The sequence below is a fragment of the Pipistrellus kuhlii genome, unplaced genomic scaffold (assembly GCF_014108245.1).
Source record: "Pipistrellus kuhlii isolate mPipKuh1 unplaced genomic scaffold, mPipKuh1.p scaffold_m20_p_1, whole genome shotgun sequence".
Taxonomy (NCBI): Eukaryota; Metazoa; Chordata; class Mammalia; order Chiroptera; family Vespertilionidae; genus Pipistrellus; species Pipistrellus kuhlii.
In genome coordinates, this window is record NW_023425404.1 from 148,240,888 (window position 1) to 148,266,976 (window position 26,089).

Sequence of the window (26,089 nt, forward strand, 5' to 3'; positions counted from 1 at the left end):
AATAAACACATCTCAAGAGATAAGTATTTGTCAGCACACATTCATTTTTAATTTTTTCAGCTATTTAAAAACTTATTTTTATATATCGTTTTCTGCTTGAGCATTTGGATTTAATGATCTAGCTTCTAGCTTAAAATTTGTAACCTTACTTAGCTGTACCAATTGCAGTGATGTCTTTTTTGCTTATTTACCTATTCATTTCTTGTTTGATTTGTTTTCCAGAAAACCGTGGACTGCATGACAACGATGTCAGTGCCTTCCACCCTGGTTAAATGTTTATATCTGTTCTTTGACCTTCCACATGTGCCTGAGGCAGTTGGAGGTGCACAGAACGAGCTACCTCTAGCAGAACGTCGTGGACTACTCCAGAAAGTTTTTGTACAGGTACGGACGGGGCTGCTGGCCTGGCTGTTTAAAGTGAGACAGGTGCATTCCTTCAATTAATGTGTTCCCTGTTCCGTTTTCTGTAGTATTTCATGTTGTTTATTATTTTATCTCATGTAACCATCACATTTGTTGGATCTGCACATTTCTTTTGAGAAATATGTGAGGCATTAACAAGTTTGTTTTTTGGACAGAGTCAACAATTAAGGTTAGCTTTGATCTACCAATAACATCTGTGCAATGAACCAAGCAAGGAAAACTTTTGTTGGTAATCATTAAATTTGGTATAATATTTCTTATAATGTCAAGAGATTTTTGTTGTTGTTGTTGCTGTCTATGTACAGGAAGTCCCTGTATACCTAAATATTAAATATTTAAATTATAAAAGATGTTTATTTTAGTGGCTGCTGCTGTCTCCTCTGCTCCTTGCCTGCAAATTCCGTCTTTCCCACCATGGCCACCATTCCTTTAATAGCATTAGTGGTTAAGAAAGTTTTAAGTAGACCTTTGCTACCTAGCCTGGAAATATTGCCATCATTTTGATAGCCTTTCTTGGGAGAAAATTTTCAAAGCAAGCAAACTACAAACATTTCAAGTACAATGTGCCCAGGGGACCTAATATAGTATTAAAAAACATTTTCACACAAAAAGACAAATAATTCCACTTATATGAATCTAAAGTGAGTCAAACTCAGAAAATAAAATGATTGGCAGGGGTTATGGTGAGGAAACAGATTGTTTTCAATTGGTATAGAGTTGCAGTTTTGCAAGATAACAGTGTTCTAAAGATGTGTTGTGTAACAGTATACTTAAACACCACTATACTCTATACTTTAAAATGATTAAGTTGGTAAATTGTATGTTATGTGTTTTCACCTCAATAAAATCCGCACTCCTGCTTGTAGTCAGTTCTCTGAAATTATATCACCTAAGATATAGATTTTTCACCTGTAAAATGAAGATAATGATACCTACCTAAAGGGTTTTTGTGAAAATTAAATGAAATAAAACACAAATCTACAGTTCTCCCTTAGGAGAGAGTAGATATGAAATGAAAGTATCTGTGATTGTGCTGTTGTCACCACCAGGAAGTGGAATAGTGCATCTGCAGTAGGTAAGGCAGAGTAAGTCCAGATGACAATCACACCCCATGTAACTGGGGTGTTTACTGCAGAAATGACTGTACTCTGTTGAGCTGCTAGCCATGAAAGGATGGGAGTGGGAGCCTAAGGCAGTTTTAAAAAGAAAAAGACAGGATAATAAAATACTAATTCAGCAAATATTTACTGGGCACTTGATTTATTAGATACTTTTGTGCTAGTGATGAACTTAAATAACCCTTACCTCATAATTTGCAAGATAGCTCATGACTTCAGAATTGTTGTTTTCCCCCAAAATGGCAATGAGAGCAAATGGCAGAATAGGATTAGAACGCAGGTTAATGTGACTCCTGGATTAGAATGGATGAGAAAAGCAGTGGGAGTAAATGAATGAGTAACCCTGATGGGAATTAAAGCTATTTTTAGACAGTGTTGATTAGATTAGTTGCCCTGTTTCAATAAAGCCCTTCTAAAGAGGGAATTAATGCTTAAGGCAATAAATGGAATCAGAATTGTGTGTTTTTTCCCTCTTTTTGAATCCTCACCTGAGGGGATTTTTTTAGGGAGAATGGAGGAGAGATGGAAAGATAGAAAAGAAACTTGGTTGCCTCCTGCATGAGCCCTGACCAGGACCCCAGGCTTGGGGAGGAGTCTGCAACCGAAATATCGATACATACCCTTGACCATGAGGGAATTGAATTCAGGACCCTTTGGTCCACAGGCCAACACTCTAACTGCTGAGCCAAACCAGCTAGGGCAGAATTGTGTGTGTGGATGTGTGTATGTGTGTATTGTCTAACGTTTTACATATGTCTTCCTTTTCCCTGTTTGACTCCTACCCCCAGAATTGTATATTTTTAATAGAAAATAAGTATAGCAAAAATTTCTAAAACTTAAAATTTTTCTACACCTGAAAACAGTGGGTGCTTTAAACTAAATGTAAGATTCATTTTGGCATATTGGAATCATAGAATGTGAAGGCCTGAAGGGAGCAGTTAAATGAAACTCCTCACTTACAGAAAGATGGTATCCCAGCTGTGATTCTCAGCAGGATGGGCTGGTGTGACCAGGCTCTCCCAACTCCTCTCCCTCCCCCACCCCTTGCTTCTTCAGTGCATCAGGCCACTTCCTTTTTTAGTTTCTCTTCCCAGGCTGGACATTGTTGTCATCATTTTGACTAGAATAACTAACTTACCACATGTTTTCAGAACACATAGTGTTTTTGATAGATTAAATTCCTATGTTTATATTATGTGACAGATGGTTTCCTGGGCCCTTAGCAGTTGGTATTGCTCCATGTAGGCACTTGGTTTTTGTGGTGGGTTTTTGTTTGATTTGTTTTGTTTTTTTTTCATTTTCATTGATGGAGCCAATTATTGCTCTGCCACAAGTGGCTGGACTTTGTGACAGAGTCCCCACAAATAGAAATTGTAGTGCTGGACAAAGAGGGAGGAGACATAGGCCTTCAGTTTTCTTGTTTGTCAAGAGAAAGGATTGTATTAGATATTTGTAAGAATACTTTTGCCTTTATAGATTAAGAACCTATTATCTTAAGAGTCAATAACTTTAAGAAATTAAATCCATTTTATTTTTGAGAATACAGAATTGATCTAGAAATAAGCATTTCATTTTTAGCAAATTAGAGAAATTATGTTCATCCCTCTCAGACAGGGTAATGTGAGAACCCAAGAAAAGTAAAATCAATAATACACTCTTCTGAGCATATGTCTTTGTTGCAATTAACTATCTTTCCCCCCCCCCCATTTTAGCTTTATGTTTTATTTGATACATATGGGAAAATATATACATATTACACATATTAATGGGCATTAAATATTCTACAGTATCTCCAGGCATTATTTTGTGAGTGAGGTGCCTATATTACTGGTTTTATATTTTGTTTTTGTCTGAATTCCTAATCCTTTTTTATCTTCTTGATATTTGGCATCTATGATTTAGAAAGCTCTTGTATTTAATTAGATTTTTGCATTGAAGAGAATAGGAAAAGCAAGACCTACCTTTCTCAGACAAACCATTACATTTCAAATATTTCTTTGCAAACTCTCAATTACAGTTTACTTTCATACTATTTTGTTTTAGTTTCAAGTATACAGCATAGTGGTTAGACAGTCATATACTTTGCAGAGTGTCTCCTATCTCCAATATTTTCAGTACCCACCTGGCACTCTATATAGATATCACAGTATTAGTGATTATATTCCCTAGGCTGTACAGATAATGAAATACTCAGATTTCATGAAGCACTTTCAGTTGAATGAAATTATTTCATAAATTATACTTATTAACATATATTTTAAAAAATATTTAGATGAGAAAATGTACCACAGAGAAGGAAAGATAACTGTTCCTGCGACTGAATTTAGATTAGAAGAACAAAATTCTTTGAGAGTGGAAACCATAGCTAAATTCCCCCAAGTAACAGGCTTTTAATGCTGTGAATACCAGAGTACTATGTATTTTGTAATTCATAATTAAAAAATACTCATTCCAGAGTTTAAGAAGTTTTTTGAATCTTCCTTGAAAGATAGGCTTAAGAAGATTTTTGGCTACTAGACATAATTAAAAGTTACTTATGAATTCAGATGATTTTATTATTGTAATATCCCCTTCTACCTGTATACTAGAAATTAGAACAATTTGAAAATACTTTTTGTTTTACTGTTTTTACTTTCTCAACTCTCTAAAACTGTTCTTTTTAGAGAAGAAAATTGCATTTCACCTATGACAAACTAAGAATTTAAGAACTAAACTAGAAAACTGAAACATTGACTTTGAATGTTATTGTTGGTTTATGCCACTTAGGGCAAGGTATACAAAAATATATGATGAAAGAAAATAGTAAACATAGAACATTTTTAATAAGTTGATAAAAGTAGGGCTGGGTAACTGTCTTTACTGTAACACCCTTCTAAATTATAGTTGTTTTTTTGTTAATGCTGTCTAAGTTAGAGAGCTCATCATTGTGGCTTTAATGGTATTGCTCATACTAACCCTGAACTTTCAGAATCTTTAATGGTCAGACCTGGTCCTTTTCTGAGTCCTCCCTTCCCCAACCTTTCATTTATACACACATTTGTTTTGTTTTGTCTAGATCTTAGTGAAACTCTGCAGTTTTGTTTCCCCGGCGGAGGAGCTGGCTCAGAAAGATGATCTCCAGCTTTTATTCAGTGCAATAACCTCTTGGTGCCCGCCTTATAACCTGCCTTGGAGGAAGAGTGCTGGAGAAGTCCTTATGACCATATCCCGTCACGGTCTTAGTGTCAATGTAGTGAAGTATATCCATGGTGAATAACTCTTTATTCATTCTAGGTGCTCTACATTTCTTTCACTTTTCTCTTCCTCATATGATGACAGATTTATTTTAATCGCTCAATTTTCCAAAGATGATTCTTTAAATTAAAAACTTCATTTGCCAGCCCCTGGCCAGGTAGCTCAGTTGATTGGAGCATCCTCTGGGTATGCCATGGTTGTAGGTTTAATCCCCAGTCAGGGCATGTTCAGGAATCAACCAATGAATGCATAAATAAATAGGATGAACAGGTCTATGTTTCTCATTCTGTCTTTCTCTCTCCTCCTCCCCCCCCAACTCTCTTTCCCTCTTCTCTCTCTAAATCAGTCAACCAATGATTAAAAGTGAAAGTTGCCAAGAGAAAAAAAAATATTTATTTTTCTGTTGTGAAGCATTTCAAATTTAAGAAATTTCTTACAAATGATGGATATGTATAAGAGTTAAGACAATTTTATTTTTATGTAATTATTCAATTTTAATACAAGTTTTGTGTTCACATGTTAAATCTTTTTAGCTTTTGTTATGTGAAACTGGGTTTCTTTAGACAAATAAATTTCATTAAAGATAAGAGATGAAATGTTGGAGTATAACTGTTTTAAATTAGTAATATACAGTATATTACAAACATAATTTTTAAAATTATGTTTCCTTTAGTAGTTCTGTATCTCATTGGTCTAGATTTACTCTAATTTGAGCTTTAAAGTAATTATTAGATTTGTATTCTTAAACTTAAAAACAGTTTGTTACTTTTTTCATCTTTTTACTGTATTAATATCAAAGATCAAAAATATAATTTGGCAGTAGGCACTCATTTTGTTTGATAATAAAACATCCAAACAATGATTTAAAAACTATATTAAATGTCAACTACTTTTCAACACTTCCTTTATTACTCTTTGTTTGCTCAATAGAGGCAGAATTTTCCCAATGAATTTGAGTCTTACATTTACTTTTAGAAAGTATAACGTTTATCTTACAGTATTTTATAGATAATTTAAATTTAATGTTTCATTAAATACTTACTCAGAAACAAAGTTTTCTTAAGCAGTTGCCATAAATAATGCATATTTATTATTTATTTATTCTTACAGAAAAAGAATGTTTATCTACGTGTGTTCAGAATATGCAGCAATCAGATGACCTATCTCCCCTTGAAATTGTTGAAATGTTTGCTGGGCTTTCTTGTTTCCTCAAAGATTCCAGTGATGTTTCCCAAACTCTTTTGGATGATTTTCGGATATGGCAAGGATATATTTTCCTTTGTGACCTCTTGCTTAGGTAAAACCTCACATTTCAAGAATATATTTTAAATGTCTACTCAGTCTTTTTCATCAAAAGAAACAATAGAGTTGACTAGATGCCCAGTGCACGGATTTATGCACTGGTGGTGGGGGTTTTTTGGCCTGGCCTGTACCCTCTTTGGTCTGGGACACTCAGGGGATGTTGGAGAGCCACTTTTGGCCTGATCCCCACAGGTCAGGCCAAGGGACCCCACCAGTGCACAAATCTGTGCACCAGGCCTCTAGTATGCATATAAAATCCTTGGTTAATCTCTTCCCACTTTCCACCCTCCCGCCTTCCCTCTGGGATTCATCAGTCTGTTCCAAGTTTTGATGCCTGTGGCTTCTGCTCCTGCATTAAGCATCTGCCCCCTGGTTGTCAGTGCTTGTCATAGCTACCAGTCAGATGGTTGCTTTTATATATATATATATATATATATATATATATATATATATATATATATAGTATATATAGATGGTTAGGGAAAAAGGAATCAGACACTTATTTAATATATTCTTTATCTACTCTTGGTTTTAATCACTTGTTTTTATTCCTCTTCTGCAAATAGCATACATAAAGTGAACTTGGAATTAAATTGGTAAATTGGAGATTGTAAACATGGGAGAATCAGTGGTTAGATGTGAAGAATAAATCTTTAGTATCTAAAGAAGTAAAACTTAGATGAATTAATCAAAATATTCCTGAAGTGTAAACTCTTCTTTCTTAAATATATATATATATATTAATATATTTTATTGATTTTTTACAGAGAGGAAGAGAGAGGGATAGAGAGTTAGAAACATCGATGAGAGAGAATCATCGATCAGCTGCCTCTTGCACACCCCCTACTGGGGATGTGCCCTCAACCAAGGTACATGCCTTTGCCCGGAATCGAACCCGGGACCTTTCAGTCTGCAGGCCGATGCTCTATCCACTGAGCCAAACCGGTCCCGGCTGCTTAATTATATTTTTAGTTTTTCTTATTTAGTAATTCAGGGTTGTTATTAATGTAGTTAATAACAAGAATATTTAGATTGAGTGAGACCTTACAAATGTATATATAAAACAAAGTAGTTAACCTAAAATGTTTAACTACCCCCTTTTCCATATCAGATGTTCCATGCATACATGGAAAGTGACTGATTACAAATATTCTAGGAAAAAGATATTCATGCCTCATTAGTTGTGCCCTGGGTCATCTTTATTTTTAAGGCATTTGATGTATTGTAAACGAGCACTATTTTTTAAACATTTTATTTACAAAATACTATTACTTAATACTAGGCAAACCCCAATATAATTTTGCATATATATCATAATTTATAAATGAGGACATCTGAAAATTGATGAAATAACTATTTCATATTACTAAGAGTTTATTAATTGCTACAAACCTTTGAGAACACAGGTTGACCAGATATTATCAAAAGCCTCAAAATAACCACTATTTTGACACAGTAATGTCTCTTAAGATTGTATCCTAAAGATATAATCTTAAGTTTAGATGCCATTTTCTGTATGTTAGTGCTTCTTTACTCTGTGTTTCACTAGCTGTCCCACTTCCCTCTCCCCAAATCAGTGGTTGGTTCTCCATAACCATTAAAATCATATGTATGGAGAGTTTATACTAACATAGAGAAACCTGGATAACACTAGAAAATGTGAGGGGGAAAACAGGTTATAAAATTCTACATATAGTATGAAAATAACGATTAAAACAAAACTTCCACATTAAAAAAGACAAGTTTAAAAAAAATATCAGAATATTAACATGTCTTCAAGTGTTAGGCTAAGCATACTTTTTCTTTTCTTTTTTTTCCTAATTTTGTGCATCCTCCAAGTTTATTTTAATCTGAGTAATTAGTTCTATTGGCAGGTTCCCCGATAAATCTTATTCTTTAAAAACTATATTTTGCACCCCATTTTGTGTTCTCAGTAAAGCCACAATCAGATGATGATTCTACAATGACTCTAATGTTCCTCTAAAGCAGCGTTTTTCAACTGCTGTTCCGCGGCACAGATGTTGCCTGGTGTGCCGTAGGTGCAGACAAGACAAGAATTTTATAATTTTTCACTATCCTGTTTACTTAATATTTCATAATAAAGTAATTATAAAATACTTTCTTTGAGTTTATTTGATTCCTATTCAAGAGAATTACTTTATATATAGTCAATATAGGCACAGAGTTAAATTTTTTAACATTTTCTAATGGTGGTGTGCCTCGTGATTTTTTTCATGAAACAAGTGTGCCTTTGCCCAAAAAAGGTTGAAAAACACTGCTCTAAAGTAATTAAGATTTTTTTAAAAAAATCGTTAGCCTCTCAGAACTTTATTTAAATGCCCTCTAATAGGATACCTGAATTAATGAAATACAGATGAAGTGTTAGAATGCTCCCTAAGAAATTCATTTTTTAAAATTGTTAGCAGAGAAAATATCTTAGGAAAGAAATAGTTAATAAGGGTTTTGCTTGTAAACAGTGAAACTTTATTATCTTAGATCTTAAGGGAAATTAAGAGATATTTAATCTAATTATTTTATAGACACTTTCTATCAAAGATCAATGATTTACTTAAAATAGCACGACTGCTAGTGGCAAAATCAGCACTGATACCAATCAGGTCTTCAAACTGTTGGGGTATTTTTCCAAATACACCATAATGTCTTAAAATTTGTAGATTCTAAAAAATGTGTTTTAATATGGAAAAAAATGCAAGAAGATACCTTTTGGAGCACTTGATACATTTATTTACGGCATATAAATATTGAATATTTCTGTATTAAATTTGAGAATATAACAAAAAAAATATTTGCTAAATCCTACTCTTCCTAGATTGGAACAAGCAAAAGAGGCAGAATCCAAAGATGCCTTGAAAGATCTGGTTAATCTGATAACGTCCCTAACAACCTACGGTGTCAGTGAACTGAAACCAGCTGGTATTACCACAGGGGCACCCTTCTTATTGCCTGGATTTGCAGTGCCTCAGCCTGCAGGCAAAGGTGAGTTTCTTGTCTCCCACCCCTCATCTTCCATGTTCAGTCAGAAATCGAGAAAGAATGAAGGAATCTGACTTTGATTGCTCTTTATTTGTTACTTATATAAAGGTAATCTCTTTTTTATTAAAGTTTGTGCTTTTTTTGATGTAATTTCTTGAGTGACAGTCTTTACAGATTAAATACTGAAAACAATATTACTGAAATGTAATAAAATAAAAACTGAAATTTATATTTTAATATTTCATTTTAGCATACAAACAGTTTAATAACCCAAACATGCCTCTTTTGATGTTGGCACTTTTAACACATTTCCCTTTTTTATGCCTGCACCATGCCTTACACTCTCCAATCTCTGTGCTTTTCTCTATGTATATATATTTAAAACTAAGCAAACCTAAGTACAGAGAAGTTACATTATTTCTTCTGTGACAGAAAATAAATTTTGTAGTTCAGATATTTTGACTTTGTCTCCTCATTTAGTGTTCTTTTACTAAGAAAATTTATCATATAGTTAATAACATTGAGTTACATAAGAATACTAGCTAGTTTTAAATACTATGTGATTTTCACTTAGTTGGAATCCAAAAGATCAAAATAGTGAATAGAACAGAAACAGACTCATAGATACAGAGAACAAACTGATAGTTGGCAGATGGGAGGGATGATGGGGGATTGGGTGAGAAACTTGAAGGGATTAAGAATAGAAATTAGTAGTCAGAAAATAGTCACATATTCCTCAGGGAAGATAGTCAATAATCCTATATAATAAAAGGCTTATATGCAAATACACTAAATGGCAGAACAACTGGTTGCTGTGATGCGCACTGATTATCAGGGGCAGATGCTCAACACAGGAGCTGCCCCGGGAGGCCAGTGCACTCCCACAGGGTGAGTGCTGCTCAGTCAGAAGCCGGGCTCCTGGCTGGCAAGCGCAGTGGCAGTGGCGGGAGCTCCTGCCTTTGAGGCAGCGCTAAGGAGCAGCGAGTCTAGCAATAAGGAGCAGCGAGTTGAGCAATAAGGAGCAGCGAGCAGGCAGGAAGTAAGGAGGGAGGGACGATTGGGCCTAAGCTGGCAGGCAGACATCCCCCAAAGGGTCCCGGGCGCAGCCGGCACAGGCCCAGCTGAGGTGACCCTCCCTCCCCACCCCCGATGCATGAATGTTGTGCACTGGGCCTCTAGTACTGTGATAACTATGTATCAGGGATCACTTCATAAATTATATAAATGTCAAACCACTATGCTATATACCTGAAACTAATATAAAATAACATTCAATATCAACTGTAATTAAATATCAACTGAAGAAATAAAAGAGTGCTTTTACTTACTTACTTTAAATACATAATAACCATTCTGAATATTCTGAAGTAATGTGAACCTGGGGGCCTCTAATGATTTCTTTCACATGATTTTCACTTGGTAAATATGCAATATGATTATATTTGTATGTAGGATTTAATTAGCCAAAAAATAGCAGCATGTCTGTTTATTTGAATTTCATAGGACATTATCTATATACTAAAGGCCTGGTACACGAAATTCATGTATGGGAGTGTGTGTGTACCTCAGCCCAGCCTGCACCCTCTCCAATCTGGGACCCCTTGAGAAATGTCCAACTGCCCAGTTAGATCCAGTCCTGGTAGGATTGGGCCTAAACGGGCAGTCGTTCATCCCTCTCACAATTCAGGACTGCTGACTCCCAACTGCTCACCTGCCTGCCTTTCTGATTCCCCCTAACCTCTTCTACCTGCCAGCCTGATCACCCCCTAACCACTCCTCTGCCAGCCTGATTGATGCCTAACTGCTCCCCTGTCAGCCTGTTTGCCCCCAACTTCCCTCCTTTGCCGGCCTGGTCATCCCTAATTGCCCTCCCCTGCATGGTTTATTGCCCCCAACTGCCCTCCCCTGCATGATTGATCGCCCCCAATTGCCTCCCTTGCAGGCCTGGTCACTCCTAACTGCTCTCCCCTGAAGGCCTGGGTACCCCCCAACTGCCCTCTGCAGGCCTGGTCACCCCCAATTTCCCTCCTCTGCCAGCCTGATCACCCACAACTGCCCTCCCCTGCTAGCCATCTTGTGGTGGCCATCTTGTGTCCACATGGGGGCAGGATCTTTGACCACATGGGGGCAGCCATCTTGTGTGTTGACGTGATAGTCAGTCTGCATATTATTTTTTTATTAGATAGGATAGAGGCCTGGTGCACGGCTGGGGGCCAGCTGGTTTGCCTGAAGGGTGTCCCAGATCAGGGTAGGGGTTCCCTTGGGACATGGGGCAGCCTGGACACGGGGCCTGTGGTGGTTTGCAGGCCAGCCACGCCCCCTGGCAACCCAAGAGGAGGCCCTGGTATCTGAGGTTTATTTACCTTCTACAATTGAAACTTTGTAGCCTGGAATGAAGGCCTAAGATGGCCAGTGCTGCAGAAGCTTGGCTTCTTCCATCACCTGGGGCAACCCTAGCTTCCTACTCTTCCAGCTCAGTGGCTGCCACCATTTCTGTTGGAATTTATTTACCTTCTACAATTGAAACTGTAGCCTTGAGCAGAGCCAAGCATATTGCTCCCTCCATGGCAGTAGCCATTTTTGTTGGGATTTATTTATCTTCTATAATTGAAACTTGGTAGCCTTGTGTGGAGGCCTGGGCTGGTCTGGGTGTGCAGAAAGCTTGGCTTCCTCCATTGCTGGGGAAACCCAAGCCTCCTGCTCGCTCCGTGGTCGAAGTCATCTTGGTTGGGTTAATTTACATACTCGCTCCTGATTGGCTGGTGTATGTGACCTGTGGGTGCAGCTGAGTGATGGTTAATTTGCATATTACTCTTTTATTGGGATTATGTGACATAGTAGTCAGTTACAAGTTTTTAAGTCAATGAGCATAAGTGAATTTATTAGAAAATCCTAAATGTGATTTCTTGTAGAAAATTATACTGAAAAGACGACTTAGATTACTGAGTTGTCAGACTTACTGTGATATGTACCCTCAGTGTGTAGATATATAGAACTTTTTAAATTAGTCTGTGCAGCCTGGCCTGTATCACTCAGTGATTGAGCATCCATCCATGAACCAAAATGTCACCTTCAGGGCACATGCCCAGGTTTTGGGCTTGATCCCCAGTAGGGGGCGTGCAGGAGGCCGCCAATGGATAAAACTCTCTCATCATTGATGTTCCTCAATTTCTAAAAATCAGTAAAAATAAATAAGTCTGTGCAATAAGTAGAAATCCAGGCATATTTTCTGAGCAGTTTGAAGCTTCATTTTATTCAATATTTAAAAGCTAGGGATCTCAAAATACTTCTAATTTATCAATTCTAGCTTGAGTACTCTACATTTAACTCTTTCTCTTAGTTAATTTAAAAATAGCTCAGCAATATACTTTCTGATTTAGACTTTTGTTCTTTTATTTGGTTAATCAGTATGATCATGACACTGGTATAATTGCTAGTTACAATAGTATAATTTTGTAATGAGAGGATTAATGTAGCAAAATTAACCTTCCTCATTTGTCTGCCTGGTGTTGTCTCATCCATAACAGAGATAATAAATATATAACCCAGCACCTCCTGGGATTATCATGAGAATTCAGTGACACATGTTTATAAATGCAAGGTTAACTAGGAAGGATTTTGACCTAAGAGTCATAAGTCAGGTGTCCATTAATGACCTAACCTTTCTAAATATCAGAAATAAATAATGTAAACTTCTGTAAAATAAATAGATCAAGTTAGGTAATTTTGAGTTTCATTTATAATTCAAAATTACCTATTTCTCATAGCCTACTTTGCAGTGTTATTGTATATATAGACTGGTGTATATAAATTTATTCCACATAAAGGGAATATTGAATTTTTTTTGTCAGCAGTGTTGAGGTAGTATATATATAGATTACACACACATTTATACACATGCCCTCTCGCAGTCTGGAACTCCCTGGGGGATGTCAGCTTACTGGCTTAGGGGGATCAGGCCTAAGTCGGCAGTCAGACACCCCTCTCATAGTCAGGGGCTCTCACAGTCTCGGACCCCTTGCTCCTTACCACCCGCCTGCCACGGCTTCTGTCTGAGTGGCACTCCCCTTGTCTGAGTGCACTGACCACTAGGGGCAGCTCCTGCATTGAGCATCCAACCCCTGCTGGTCAGTGTGCATCATAGTGACCGGTCATTCCACCATTTGGTCGATTTGCATATTAGGGTTTTATTTTATAGGATACCTGAAGTTTGTTCCATTTTAATACTAGATAGTATTTCATTGTTGGGCTATCTTACCAAGATATGGCCACAGGGGACCCCTTCATTGTTTGGATATCCTACCATATATGACCATAGGGGACCCTTTTTTTTTATGCTCCATTGGTTAATGTGTCTTAAGCCAATACTACACAATCTTGCTTACTGTATCTTTGAAGTAAGTCTTGAAATAATCACTTAAGTTGTTCAAGCATTTATTTCAACTATCATGAGTAAAGCTATGCTAAACAGAATAAAGCTACTATGAACATTCATATAAAATAAGTTTTTGTGTAGATGTACATTTTCACTTGTTTGGGACAAATACCAAGCAGTAGAGTTGCTGGGTCATAATGTAAATGTATATTTAACTGTATGAGGAGCTGCCAAAGTGTCTTCTAATGTGGCTTTCCCAATTTTCATTTACATCAGCCATGTTTGAAAGTGTGCTTTACATCTCAGCAACACATGATGGTGCTAGTTTTTTGTTAATTTTAGACTTTCTATTAGTATGTAGTAGTTTCTATTGTAATTGTGGTTTTTTGCTTCACATTTTCTACATAATTTTGAGCATTTGACCTTTATTTTGAATAAGTCCTTTATAAAATATGTATTTTAAATATGTTTTTCTAGTCTTGCCTTGCCTTTTTTTTTCTTAGCACTTTCTGAAGAAGAGAAATTTAAATTTTTATGAAGTTAAATTTATCATTAAGATATAGAGTGTCGCAAAATATGTATGCACACTTTGAATAATTATTAATTCCAGTGGGGTAAATTTGAAAAGAAACATCAATTAAGCTATCAAAAATGGATGTGTATCATTTTGGGGGGACACCCTATATTTTATGGGTTTTGCCTTATATTAAGAAATCTTAAGCCCAGTTTACTAAAATTTCCTCTGATTTCTTCTAGGAGTTTCATATTTTAATGCTTACATTAAGGTTTGTGAATCATTTTAAGTTAATTTTTATATATTATAGGGAGTAGGATTTTTTTTAAACAGTATGAATATCAGGTGTGCCAGGTCTCTTTGTTGAGAAGACCATATATGACCATATGGGACCCTTTCTTTTTTCTGCTCCATTGGTTAATGTGTCTTAAGCCAATACTCACAATCTTGATTACTGTATCTTGAAAGTAAGTCTTGAAATAAAGTCACTTAAGTTGTCCAATTTTGTTCTTCCTTTTCAAAATTATTTTGGCTACTCTGGGTCCTTAGGACTTTTATATAAATTTAACTATTGAGTTATGTATCCTAATATATAAAAAGCCAGGGGCCATCACAACCAAAACAACCAGACGGACAACTGAACAGCAGGCTATGTGTGGCGACCAGGCTGGCGGGGGGTTGGCAGTTGGGGACGACCAGCTTGGTGATGGGCAGTTGGGAGCAACCAGCCCAACGGGGGGGTGGGGGGGGCAGTTGGCTTCAGAAAATTTGACACATGAATTTTGTTGTCAATACAACAAAACAGCATACATATTAAATCGCATATATATCAACATACGGTGCAACTTCATCTATTGAAAAAATCCACATTATTAACTGGTAAATCTAGTATTTATAAATTGGGGCTGTGCCTATTCTGATATACTTGATACCTTACTTTTTGCCAGTTATTTGTTCCGGGTACTTTGGGAAATATTTTCTCTGATTTCACTAGTTTCTTTTCATGATCTATGAAAAGAAAATTCCTGCTACCAAGAAATCCTATTTATCAATAGTTACATTTAAAAGAGGCTACATGAATGTATTTGCCTTACGTTGCTCTATATATAGATATATTTTACCTGTCTTATTTTTAGTGCTGCTTTTAGATGTAAGTAAATAGTATAGAAATAAAAAATGTCAAAGAAAAAGTAAACTTAAGTTATTAATGAAGCTGGTAAATGTATCTGTTTTGATATGTTAAGGCTTGGAAAGGACTTATATTTCTATATTGTACAGCAGGAGCTTTTATAAAACTTTGCATCTTCAGCAGCAGAGATATTTTTCTAAAGAAACAAATTTTTTAAAATTGAACAGTCCTTTCCTTTAAGCAATATTCCTGCTGATTAATAACAACTCCATGGTGATTTTTCATTTTAATTATTCCAGAAACACAATTCTGACTTTGTTTCATAATTCATGCATCTTCATAGCTTTCAAATTTGTTCCCTAATCAGAGTGAGTGTTTTTAATATTTTAAAAATAAAGAATATATCTCTTCATAAGAAAAACATATTTTGGTTCAAGCTAGTAACTGAAGTGCTTTGCAGTCTCTGTTATGGGCTTACTGTGAAGAGCTCTGGGATGGTGCGCTCGTGGCCAATGCTGATGTTCAGCTGGCTTGCTGCAATGTAACTATTCACATTGTTTAGCCAGCCTCCTTTTTGCTGGTCGTTCACAGGTATAATTTCCTCATTACAGACAGTCCTTAGGTTATGTCGGACTCGACATACATTGTTTCATGGTTACGTTGCCATCTCCCATTTATTTATTTAAAAAAAAAAAGTTCCATCATTTCTATGTATGTACATATGTATGTGCTTTATGTCTTTTATTATTTATTTACCACAAGTAAAGGTCTGGAATTGTTATCTTTCTTTTAAAAATTTTTTTTACTGTTTCAATTCATTATTGCTGTGTATGTGCTCCTGTGAGTGATGTAGATGCTTATATAGGTTGATTTTGACTTAAGGTGAAAATAGCGCCGAAACCTGTTTGGCTCAGTGGATAGGGCGTCAGCCTGCGGACTGAAAGGTCCCAGGTTCGATTCCGATCAAGGGCATATACCTTGGTTGCAGGCATATCCCCAGTGTGAAGTGTGCAGGAGGCAGCTGATCAATGATTCTTTTATCATTGATGTTTCTATCTCTCTCTTCCTTTCCCTTACTCTCTGTAATCAATAAAAATATATTTAAAAAAAATAAAAAGAAAATAGCATTACGTCACGCTGTAGAAACAAATCTCCAATATAAACCTAGGACCTACTGTATTTTCCACCTTATACTTTCTAAGCATGATTTCCTTCTTTGCCAGCTTACTGCCACAACCTTAGTTGAAGCTCTGAAGATCACTCTCCTGGGTGACCATAGGTGTCTTTTTACCTTTTCATTCTTTCATCTCACCACTTCAGATCCATTCTTTAAAATGTTTCATAACTGTTGGCTTTGAATCTAAAAAATAATATTTAGTGTCTGAGTATGGAATGAACTCTTGAATTTCCTTATTTAGACCTTTATTCGTATTGCATTTTACTTATGCCTGTATCATTTAGGCTCTTTTTTCAAACACTCACTTTTACATTAGATTCTGAAAATAAGAAAGCTCTGTTTTTTGTTGTATATTCCACTATCCTTTCACACCTTAGGTTAATTCATTTTCTTTTGTTTCTGCTTGTATAGGCTTGAAAGTAATTGTCATCTGTTAGAATCATTTCCTCACTTTACCTTTATTATTTTTAGCTATTTGTGACCAAACAGATTAAAGTCAGTTCATGTAAAATTTGAAACTTATATGATCAGTTTAGTTAAGATATGAAAGCAGTTTTTAAATTGTCTTTTAGATTTAATTATTGTTCTCCTTTCTCAATTAAATATGGCAGAAATTTAATGGTTATGACAGTCCTGAATAACATCCTGGATAACATCAGCTTTCAAAATATACTTCACTCCTAACTGGTTTGGCTGGTGGATAGAGCCTGTGGACTGAAGGTTCGATTCTGGTCAAGGACACAGGCCTGGATTGTAGGCTTGATCCCCAGTGTGGGGAGTGCAGGAGGCAATCAATCAATGATTCTCTCTCATCATTGATATTTCTCTCTCTCCCTCTTCCTTCCACTCTGAAATCAATAAAAATATATTTTAAATATATATATATACTTCAAATTTATATAATACTTATCTTGGTGTTATTTTTCAACTATTCCTTTAGATACTTTTTTCTGATAAAAAGCCAAATGTTCAAATTTGTTTATCATATAAGGTCTACTAAATTTGAAAATGATATTACAAATAGAAAATTTCTTTTTTCTGGATTAGTCACAGGAAATGATTGAGTTTTTGAACAATAAGACTGATTAGTTATTGAATTAGTTTAAATGCTCTGTTCTTGAAGCCTGTGGTGGAGATTAACAGTCTCTAGTTCCTTGGTCATTTATATATCAACCTATTTTAACTATATTGTGTTCATAGCCACTACATGAATTTGATAACAAGTAAGATTAAGGGTGGATCAGGACAGATTTATTACTGTAACTAAAAAGAAATTACTAAGAGGCAAATGTTCTGCCGACTATTGCATTTCAAGTGTTATCTTTGTATGCAAGATTATAACATCTTACATTTGATTTAATTGTGTGTATGCGTATGTGTACACATTGTGTTCATTTCAGCTCTTTGTGATGGACAGCTTGTTCTTGGGTTGGTTATTAATATGCCTTATTTTTTGTCAGTGACATCACTTGAAACCAGTAATGAAGATGAAACTTAGGAAAATCCAAATTTTCTCTTAGTACCCTAAACTCATCTCTTTTTAACTCTTTTTCTTATAATGAGACTAGATAATGTCACTAAGTAAAAAGATGCAAAATATAGGTTAGAGGTCTTTTTATTAAAATATATTTTATTGATTTTAGAGAGGAAGGGAGGGAGAGAGATAGAAACATCAATGACAAGAGTGAATAATTGATTGGCTGCTTCCTGCACGCCCCCTACTGGGATCAAGTCTGCAACCCAGGCATGTGTCCTTGGCGTGAATTGAACCTGGGACTCTTCAGGTCGTAGGCCAATACTCTATCCATTGAGTCAAACCAGCGAGGACTAGAGTTATTCTTTACTTTGTCACCTTTTTGTCACATATAGTCAGACTTTTACATTTGCATGTCCATCAGTCTGTCTAAACTTATTTTTATCAAGGTTAAATATATATATATATATATATATATATATATATATATATATATATATATATATAATAGAGAGGAAGGAAGAGGGAGAGAGAGATAGAAACACTAATGATGAGAGAGAATCATTGATCACATGCCTCCTATATTCCCCCACTGGGGAAAGAGCCTGCAACCTATGCATACTAGGTGTACTATTATTAATGCGGATTTTTTTTTAATAGAGTTACACATGTTGATATATATGCAATTTGATATGTATGCTATTTTGTTGTATTGACAGCAAGCTTCAAAACTTCATATGTCATATTTCCTGAAGGTGTTAACATCATGGATATTTTTACGCTTAAAAATATTGAATTTCGTGACCCCAAAAAAGAGCATTTACGGGAAGTTTTAATTCATTACTTTATTTTGAAGAAAAGTGCTGCTGAATACTTCGGGAAGCCTCTGGTGAACATGCTCCATCTCAAGATACTTGTGAACGCTGGTTTAAACGCTTTAAAAGTGATGATTTCGATGTGAAAGACAAAGATGTCCAGGTCAACCGAAAAAGTTTGAAGAACAACAATTACAAGCATCATTGGATAATGCATGTCAAACTCAAAAACAACTTGCAGAAGGATTAAACATTGCTCAGCAAACAATTTCCGATTGTTTACAAGCAATGGGAAATATTTTAAAGGAAGGAAAATGGGTGCCACATCAACTGAACATAAGACAAATGGAAAACTGAAAAGTCATCAGTAAAATGTTGCTTTAGCAGCACAAAAGAAAGTCTTTTTTGCATCGAATTGTGACTGATGATGAAAAGTGGATTTATTTTGAGAATCCCAAATGCACAAAATCATGGGTTGATCCAGGTCAACCATCAACATCTACTATAAGGCCAAATTGCTTTGGAAAGAAGAATGCTCTGCAATTAGTGGATCAGGAAGATGTGGTGTATTATGAGCTTCTAAAACCAGGTGAAATCATTAATACTGATCACTACCAACAAATAATCAATTTGAACCATGTTTTGATCGTTAAATGGCCAGAATGTTTCAGAAGACAAGTCAAAGTAATTTTGCTTCATGATGATGCACCATCACACACTTCAAAACCAACTAAAGACAGGTTAAAAGGTCTTGCTTGGGAAGTATTAAACAACCCCCCAGACCTTGCTCCTTCAGATTATCACTTGTTCTGATCGATGGCACTCACACTTGCCGAGCAGCACTTCAAAACGTACGAAGAAGTGGAAAATTGAGTCTCTGAATGGTTTGCCTCAAAACTAGTAAAGTTCTATTTGGACGTTATCCACAAATTACCTGAAAGATGGGGAAATGTGTAGCTAGCAATGGACATTACTTTGAATAAAGCACTTTCAATGTTTCTCTTGAAATTATCGTGTTTTCTTTGATTACAAAATCCGCTATTATTAAAGGGTATACCTAGTATTCCATGACCAGGAATTGAACCTCAACCTACTGATTCACAGGTCAGTGCTTGGCCAGAGCCACACTGGCCAGGCTATGCTTATGTTTATCACCTGCTGGTAGTAAGAAAGTGGAGATGTCCTAAAAACAAACACACACACAAAAAAACAAGCATACTATTAGGTCTAGTAATAATTAATGTCGTTTTCTAATACTTTTTTAAATCGAATTTATTTAAACAATACAACAAAATTTAATCAACAATATAGTTGCCGTTGTTTTCTACTACTTGTGCCCAACGCTCAGGAAGCATTTTAATCCCTCTGTTGTAAAATTCTTGTGATTTTGATGCAAAAAATTCGGTCAGTGCATTTTTGAGGCATTCTTCATTATTAAATTTTTTTCCAAGAAGAAAGTTTTGCAAAGAACGAAACAAATGGTAATCGGAAGGGGCAATATCAGGAGAATATGCAGGTTGAGGGAGAACTTCCCATTCCAACTGGCGCAGTTTTTCAGCAGTGATTCTTGCAGTATGCGGTCATGCGTTATCGTGGTGAAGAATTACGCCCTTCCGATTAATCAGCGTGGGTTCTTTTTCTCTTAAAGCTTGGGCTAACCTTTCCAATTGGGCACTGTACACTGCACTTGTAATGGTTTGGTTAGATGGTAAAAGTTCATAATGAAGAATTCCTTTAAAATTCCACCAAACACACAACATCACTTTTTTCGCATGCAAGTCAGGTTTTGGCGTGGGCTGCGGAGCCTCATTTTTGTCCAACCATTGAGGCTGCCTTTTCAAATTAACATACAGCACCCATTGTTCATCTCTGGTAACAATTTGTTCTAAAAACGGCAAACGGTTTTGACGAGAGAGGAGCGAACTGCAAATTGTGACTCTTGATTACGGTTGTTGTCGGTCAACTCATGAGGAACCCATTTTCCAAACTTTTGGACTTTGCCAAGTGCACGCAATTGATTGGAAATTGTTTTTTGTGAACAATTTAAAGTTGTCGCAAGCTCTTGTTGGGTAATTTGAGGATTTTGCACCAAAAGAGCTTGAAGAGCTTCTTGATCAAAATTGGACACACGGCCTCGACCACTCTTGTCATCTAACGAAAAATTTCCCTTGCGAAATTTCTCAAACCAACGCTGGCATTTTCTGGCACTAACTGCATCTTGACCAAGAGCACTACAGATGTTTTTTGCAGCCTCACTTGCTTTTCTTCCTAATTGGAACTCGTAAAACATGCAGTGCCGAATATGCTCTTCATCCGCCATCTTCTTAGCCCTAGTTTTGCAACAAAAACCAAACCAAACACAAACTTTTTCAAGCAAAACTTGTTAATTGCACTTAATACGTTCTGTAGATGCCACGTGTTTGAAGGTTATGTCAATACAAGTCAACGCCAAGCAAGATTTTAAACGAATGTTAAAAAACGACATTAATTATTACTAGACCCGATATTAAGGAGGAGTTAGAAGTAAATATAAATCTTTGGTATTTGCCACATATAGGATAAATTTGTTGTAAATAAACAAAATTGAAATCATGTATAGACTGAAATTTTTTTAATCTTTGCACTTTTCAGATAATGCCCAAGCTAGGGACTCTCAGTGGTCTTTCTAACCCATTTTATATTTTTCATAGTCTATTTGTCCTCCTTCTAAAATCCAGCTTATTCAGTAAGGCTCTATGTTAATTTTTTTGTCACTCCTGTAAGTGCCTCATATTGCTCTAGATTTGAACCTGTGGATAGCTTTTAGAGGCAAGCACTTGTTTTTATTTGCCTCAAATACTTTTTGTTTTAATTTCTTTATAATTATTGTCACTAATTCACCTCATACAAGCCATGGATACAAATTTTTGTTTTTTTTCCAGTTGGTGTGTTTGAAAATCAGGTGTTTAAAAGTATAGTTAGTAAAACAAATAAAAATAAAAATATAGCTAGTAGTTGGCCGTGAATTGCTTCAACAAACATATGTAAAGAAATTGCACTGTTAACTTGAAAACAAAAGAAATCTCTAAATTAAAATTCTAATGTTTAAAGGGAAAACTGGAAACTGGAGACATTTTCCCTTCCTATTTTCCTGCTGCCATTCTTGCTATTCTCAAATCTGTTACTTCTTTAGCATGAAAGTATGAGAGGTAACTTCTTATAGTCAAGGTCAAGGTTACAGATACTAAAAAGTAACAGCCCTTCTTATTTTCAAACTCTGAAGCCTCAATCTATATAAGATGCTTTATTCTCTAAAATAGTCTAATGTTTCAACATACACTATTCTTGAATCATATTATTGTCAATATTGCATTACAAGTTTAATTGGTGTTATTTATTTTAAATTAAATGGCTGAACCTGATGGAAAAAATTAAAACCTATCATAAAAGCAGGGTGTTTTTGGTGAACAGTTGATAAATGTTACCATTTGCGATATTTAAATAGACAAGCTTGCCATGATCAAAATATCACATAGACCTACTTTTGTGTTCTTATTTTCTGTTGTAGGTCACAGTGTGAGAAATGTCCAAGCCTTTGCAGTTCTTCAGAATGCATTTTTAAAAGCAAAAACCAACTTCCTTGCCCAGATCATCCTTGATGCCATCACAAATATTTACATGGCCGACAATGCCAATTATTTCATCCTCGAGTCACAGCACACATTGTCACAGTTTGCAGAGAAGATTTCTAAACTCCCAGAAGTGCAAAGCAAATACTTTGAGATGTTAGAGTTTGTTGTTTTTAGCTTAAATTATATCCCTTGTAAAGAACTTATTAGTGTTAGCATTCTCTTAAAATCTAGCTCTTCTTACCACTGTAGCATTATTGCAATGAAAACGCTCCTGAAGTTTACACGACACGACTACATATTTAAAGATGTGTTCAGGGAGGTGGGCCTTCTGGAGGTCATGGTGACCCTTTTGCACAAGTATGCTGCCCTCTTGAAGGATCCAACTCAGGCACTAAATGAACAAGGTAAAGCATTTTCCATTATTTTATTTTATTGAACAGAGGTCTTGGGACAAGTTGTTCTGCTCATGGTTTGCCTTTCATTTGGTTATTGACTTGAATGACTTTCTGATGTACATTATTGGGACATCTTTGGGAGTATTTACCGGAGTTAACTTGTTCATTCTGCCTGCCTCTGCTCGGGAGTTGGGGAAGGAGTGGGTCGGACCCAGAAATATGTCATTGTGGAGGAAGAAAATTTAAGGTAAAAGCTGAGGAAAATATTTATGGTTCACATGACTTGTGTCTACTACTATCTTTCTAGAAGGATTTTTAAAAGCTAGAAGCAGTTGGGATGTTTAGGTGCCTTCAAATGTCTTTTTTACTGTAGAGAACAAATAGTTATATCTCTTCAGTAATGTTATGTATACACACATCTAGAATCATTTTGTATCTTAAATCTTATATTTTCACCTTTTCTGATCAATCAGATGAAAGCGTGGAAGTATATGGCACTTTAAGTATTAAGTGTGTTGAATTAAATAATACAAGTTAAATAGCACAGTTCATAAATGTTTCTCTTTGGTGCATTATAATCTAGCATTCTCCTATCGACCTCCTTCACAAGAAAACACTTGTGAGAAGAATATATTTAACCTTGGCATTTTTCCTTTTCAATATTTGTTAGATATCTAACTTTCAAGCCTCACCAAAAGAAAATCTGTAAACATAGATTTTTGGTAGCTGGTAGACATGTGTATCATTTTTAAAGGTTATATTATAACTGTTGTATTAGTAGTGAGTGTGATTATTAAAGAAATACTTCTTAAATTATTAAAAGAAATTGAATTAAAAAATAAGCTTATTACTTTTGTGATTTGGACTTCTGATCCTTTTTCCTAGGGGACTCAAGAAATAATAGTTCAATTGAAGACCAAAAACACCTAGCTTTATTGGTTATGGAGACCTTGACATTGCTTCTTCAAGGATCTAACACAAATGCAGGTAATTAGAAAAGCTTCTAGAAAATGCTTTAGGAGAAAATTACTTCTGGTTATGGCTTCTCTAATGATTCTTGCTTCTGAAATACTCATCACTTAAGAGAAAAAACTATTGAGTCAGTGATGGTACTATCATATCTCTAGAAATGTAATACTTTCAATCTTTACCAATATATTAATGACAAAATATTTAACAGTGTTATTTCAGAATATGTTCTTATATTTCATTGTGTGCCTTATGTTTAAAGTATTATTTTTTCTATTTTTTTTACTTACATAATACAGGTTTGAGTCTAATAAATTTATTTATTTAAATATTTTCCAAAATATCTGCTTTATACGACAGTTTTCTTGTTTAGCAATTCAAGTTTGAGTATTATAATGTTACAATCTTAGGGAAATATTGAAAAATGATTCCCTAATAAAGCTTGCCTCTCCCAGGTAAATTGGATTCATTAAATCTCAACTTCTCTTCAGTCCTTTTCTACCTGTCATTAACCAGTCCATCTGTATTTATAAAATATCACTCTTGCTTTTAAAAAAGATACTTGAAATTTTAGCCAAATCAGAAACCTCTCAGGAACAATGTGAATACAACTTGAGAGAGAAGAAAGTAATAGGGAGGTGAGTTCAGATGAGTGGATTGTGCACAGATCTTATAGAGTTTTTTAGACCATGCTGAGGAATTTGAATTGCATTTTCAGTGCTATAATTGTCAAATCTTAGAGGGAATGCTGGGTGAGGAGGGGAGAGATCAACCAAAGAGCTTTTATGTATATATGCGTAATCCATGGACACAGACCGTAGAGTGGTGAAGACCTAGGGTAGGGGAGGCTAGAAGGTGTCAATGGGGAAAAATGGGGAACATATGTAATATTTTCAACAATAAAGATTTAAAACATGAAATAAAAATTTTGTTACAGGATGCCATGAACAAACAAATGACTGAATGAACTAGCAAAGGCACAAATGCATGTCTATTCATCTCAATGAAGAACTCAAAATTCAACATACAGGGTTGGGGGTAGGGGGCGTAAGAGCTCAACCAAAGGATTTGTATGCATGCATATAAACAAAACCAATGGACACAAGACATTGGGAGGGGGGTGGTGAGGGTATGTGTCAGGGGGTAGCTGAGGCGGGGGGGGGGGGGGGGGGGGATCAATGGGGAATAAAGGAGACATGTGTACTACTATTTGTAATACTTTTAACAAAATAAAAAAATTGAAACAAAAAATCTGTATTTAAAAAAATAAACTATATTGTGTGTCTTGTGCACAATGCCAGGTGTTAGAGATGCAAACATAAGATCATTCTTTTCCCAAAGGAATTACAACCTAATGGAAAATGTAACTGTATAAGTAATTATTTAAATGCATTTTGGGCAAATGCCAAGACAGAATTGAATGAATTTAAGTAGGTAATTCAAAAGGTTGTTCATGATATAATGTATAATCTCCTTATTTCTACAAACTAGGTTTAGTTGACTGAGATAGTTTGAAACATTATAGGGTAGTATACTTACAAGAATTCTTTGACACATTTTTTGGTGGCATGACCCATAGGGAGGAAAGGAACAGTTCTAATCTATGAGCTTACTCTCTATTACTGGAAATCACTTTCAGACTGGCACACATTCTTACAAAATTCTTTTCTCATCAACTGGCTTCTCTTTGTTAAGAAAGATATTACTAACCCTGTGATTTCAGGCACTTAAAATAGTGCTTTGCTCATAGAACTATTCAAGAAATATTAGTAATAATGATTACCTCATGGGAACTAATGCAGCCACGAAGTAAACATGGTCTTCCATGTGCTAAATTGCAACCACATGATTTACACTCATTTCAAGGTCATATAATTCTTTAAAAGTTAATAATTAGAAAATTAGAGAAGGCAGTGGTTACTACAGCAAAATACTCTTAACACTTATTCTCTCAGGTAATACTTATTGAAACACACACCAGAAGGAAATTAAAGTTTAGTGGGGGGGCAAATATATAAACAATACTAAGACTTCGATATAAAGTACTATAATAGTGGCATATACAAGGTATTATAAAAGTGCAAAGGAGAGAATATTTAGTTTTGAGGAAATACTAATTCGTGATTTAGGTCACTTGGTCCATTTTTTAATATTGAATATGGTATTTGATGTGAGAACAATATCAATTGTGGGCTGGAGCACAATCTATAGAGCTGGGCTATCTAGGCATAAATCCTACTCTACCCTTTGTCAGCTGTGTGGCCTTGGCCACATCACTCAACTCTTTATGCCTCATCTCCTGATCCTTACAATAGGGGGTCGGGTTAAATAAATCAACTGAATAATTCATTTGGAACAGTTCTTTTTGATTGAGACCTTGTAATTTTTTCATTGGAGAATAATTTTATTTTATCTTTTTCTTAACTATTTTGGAAGCCTTGTTTTGTTTAAATCTCATTGTCTAAAAGCTTTTTGCATACATTGACTTTTATAGAGAGAGAAGACGAAGGGGTGGGGAGAGAGAATGGAGCATTGATTTGATGTTCCACTTATTTATAT

General features: G+C 35.5%; 1 protein-coding gene across 13 annotated transcripts in view; it reads left to right on the plus strand.

Annotated features, from left to right (window-relative positions):
- Nucleotides 1-26,089, plus strand: part of WDFY3 (WD repeat and FYVE domain containing 3) — a 242,839-nt gene that overhangs the window by 90,397 nt on the left and 126,353 nt on the right. For 11 of the 13 annotated variants that reach the window (XM_045571098.1, XM_045571089.1, XM_045571051.1 and 8 more), the window contains 6 exons: nt 223-384; nt 4,597-4,789; nt 5,886-6,072; nt 8,908-9,074; nt 22,103-22,570; nt 23,447-23,548. In XM_045571098.1, the coding sequence (XP_045427054.1) occupies nt 223-384; nt 4,597-4,789; nt 5,886-6,072; nt 8,908-9,074; nt 22,103-22,570; nt 23,447-23,548 (1,279 nt within the window). Of the gene's footprint in view, nt 1-222; nt 385-4,596; nt 4,790-5,885; nt 6,073-8,907; nt 9,075-22,102; nt 22,571-23,446; nt 23,549-26,089 lie in introns of those variants that run through there. The other 2 variants (XM_045571091.1, XM_036411677.2) reach the window with 2 other exon arrangements.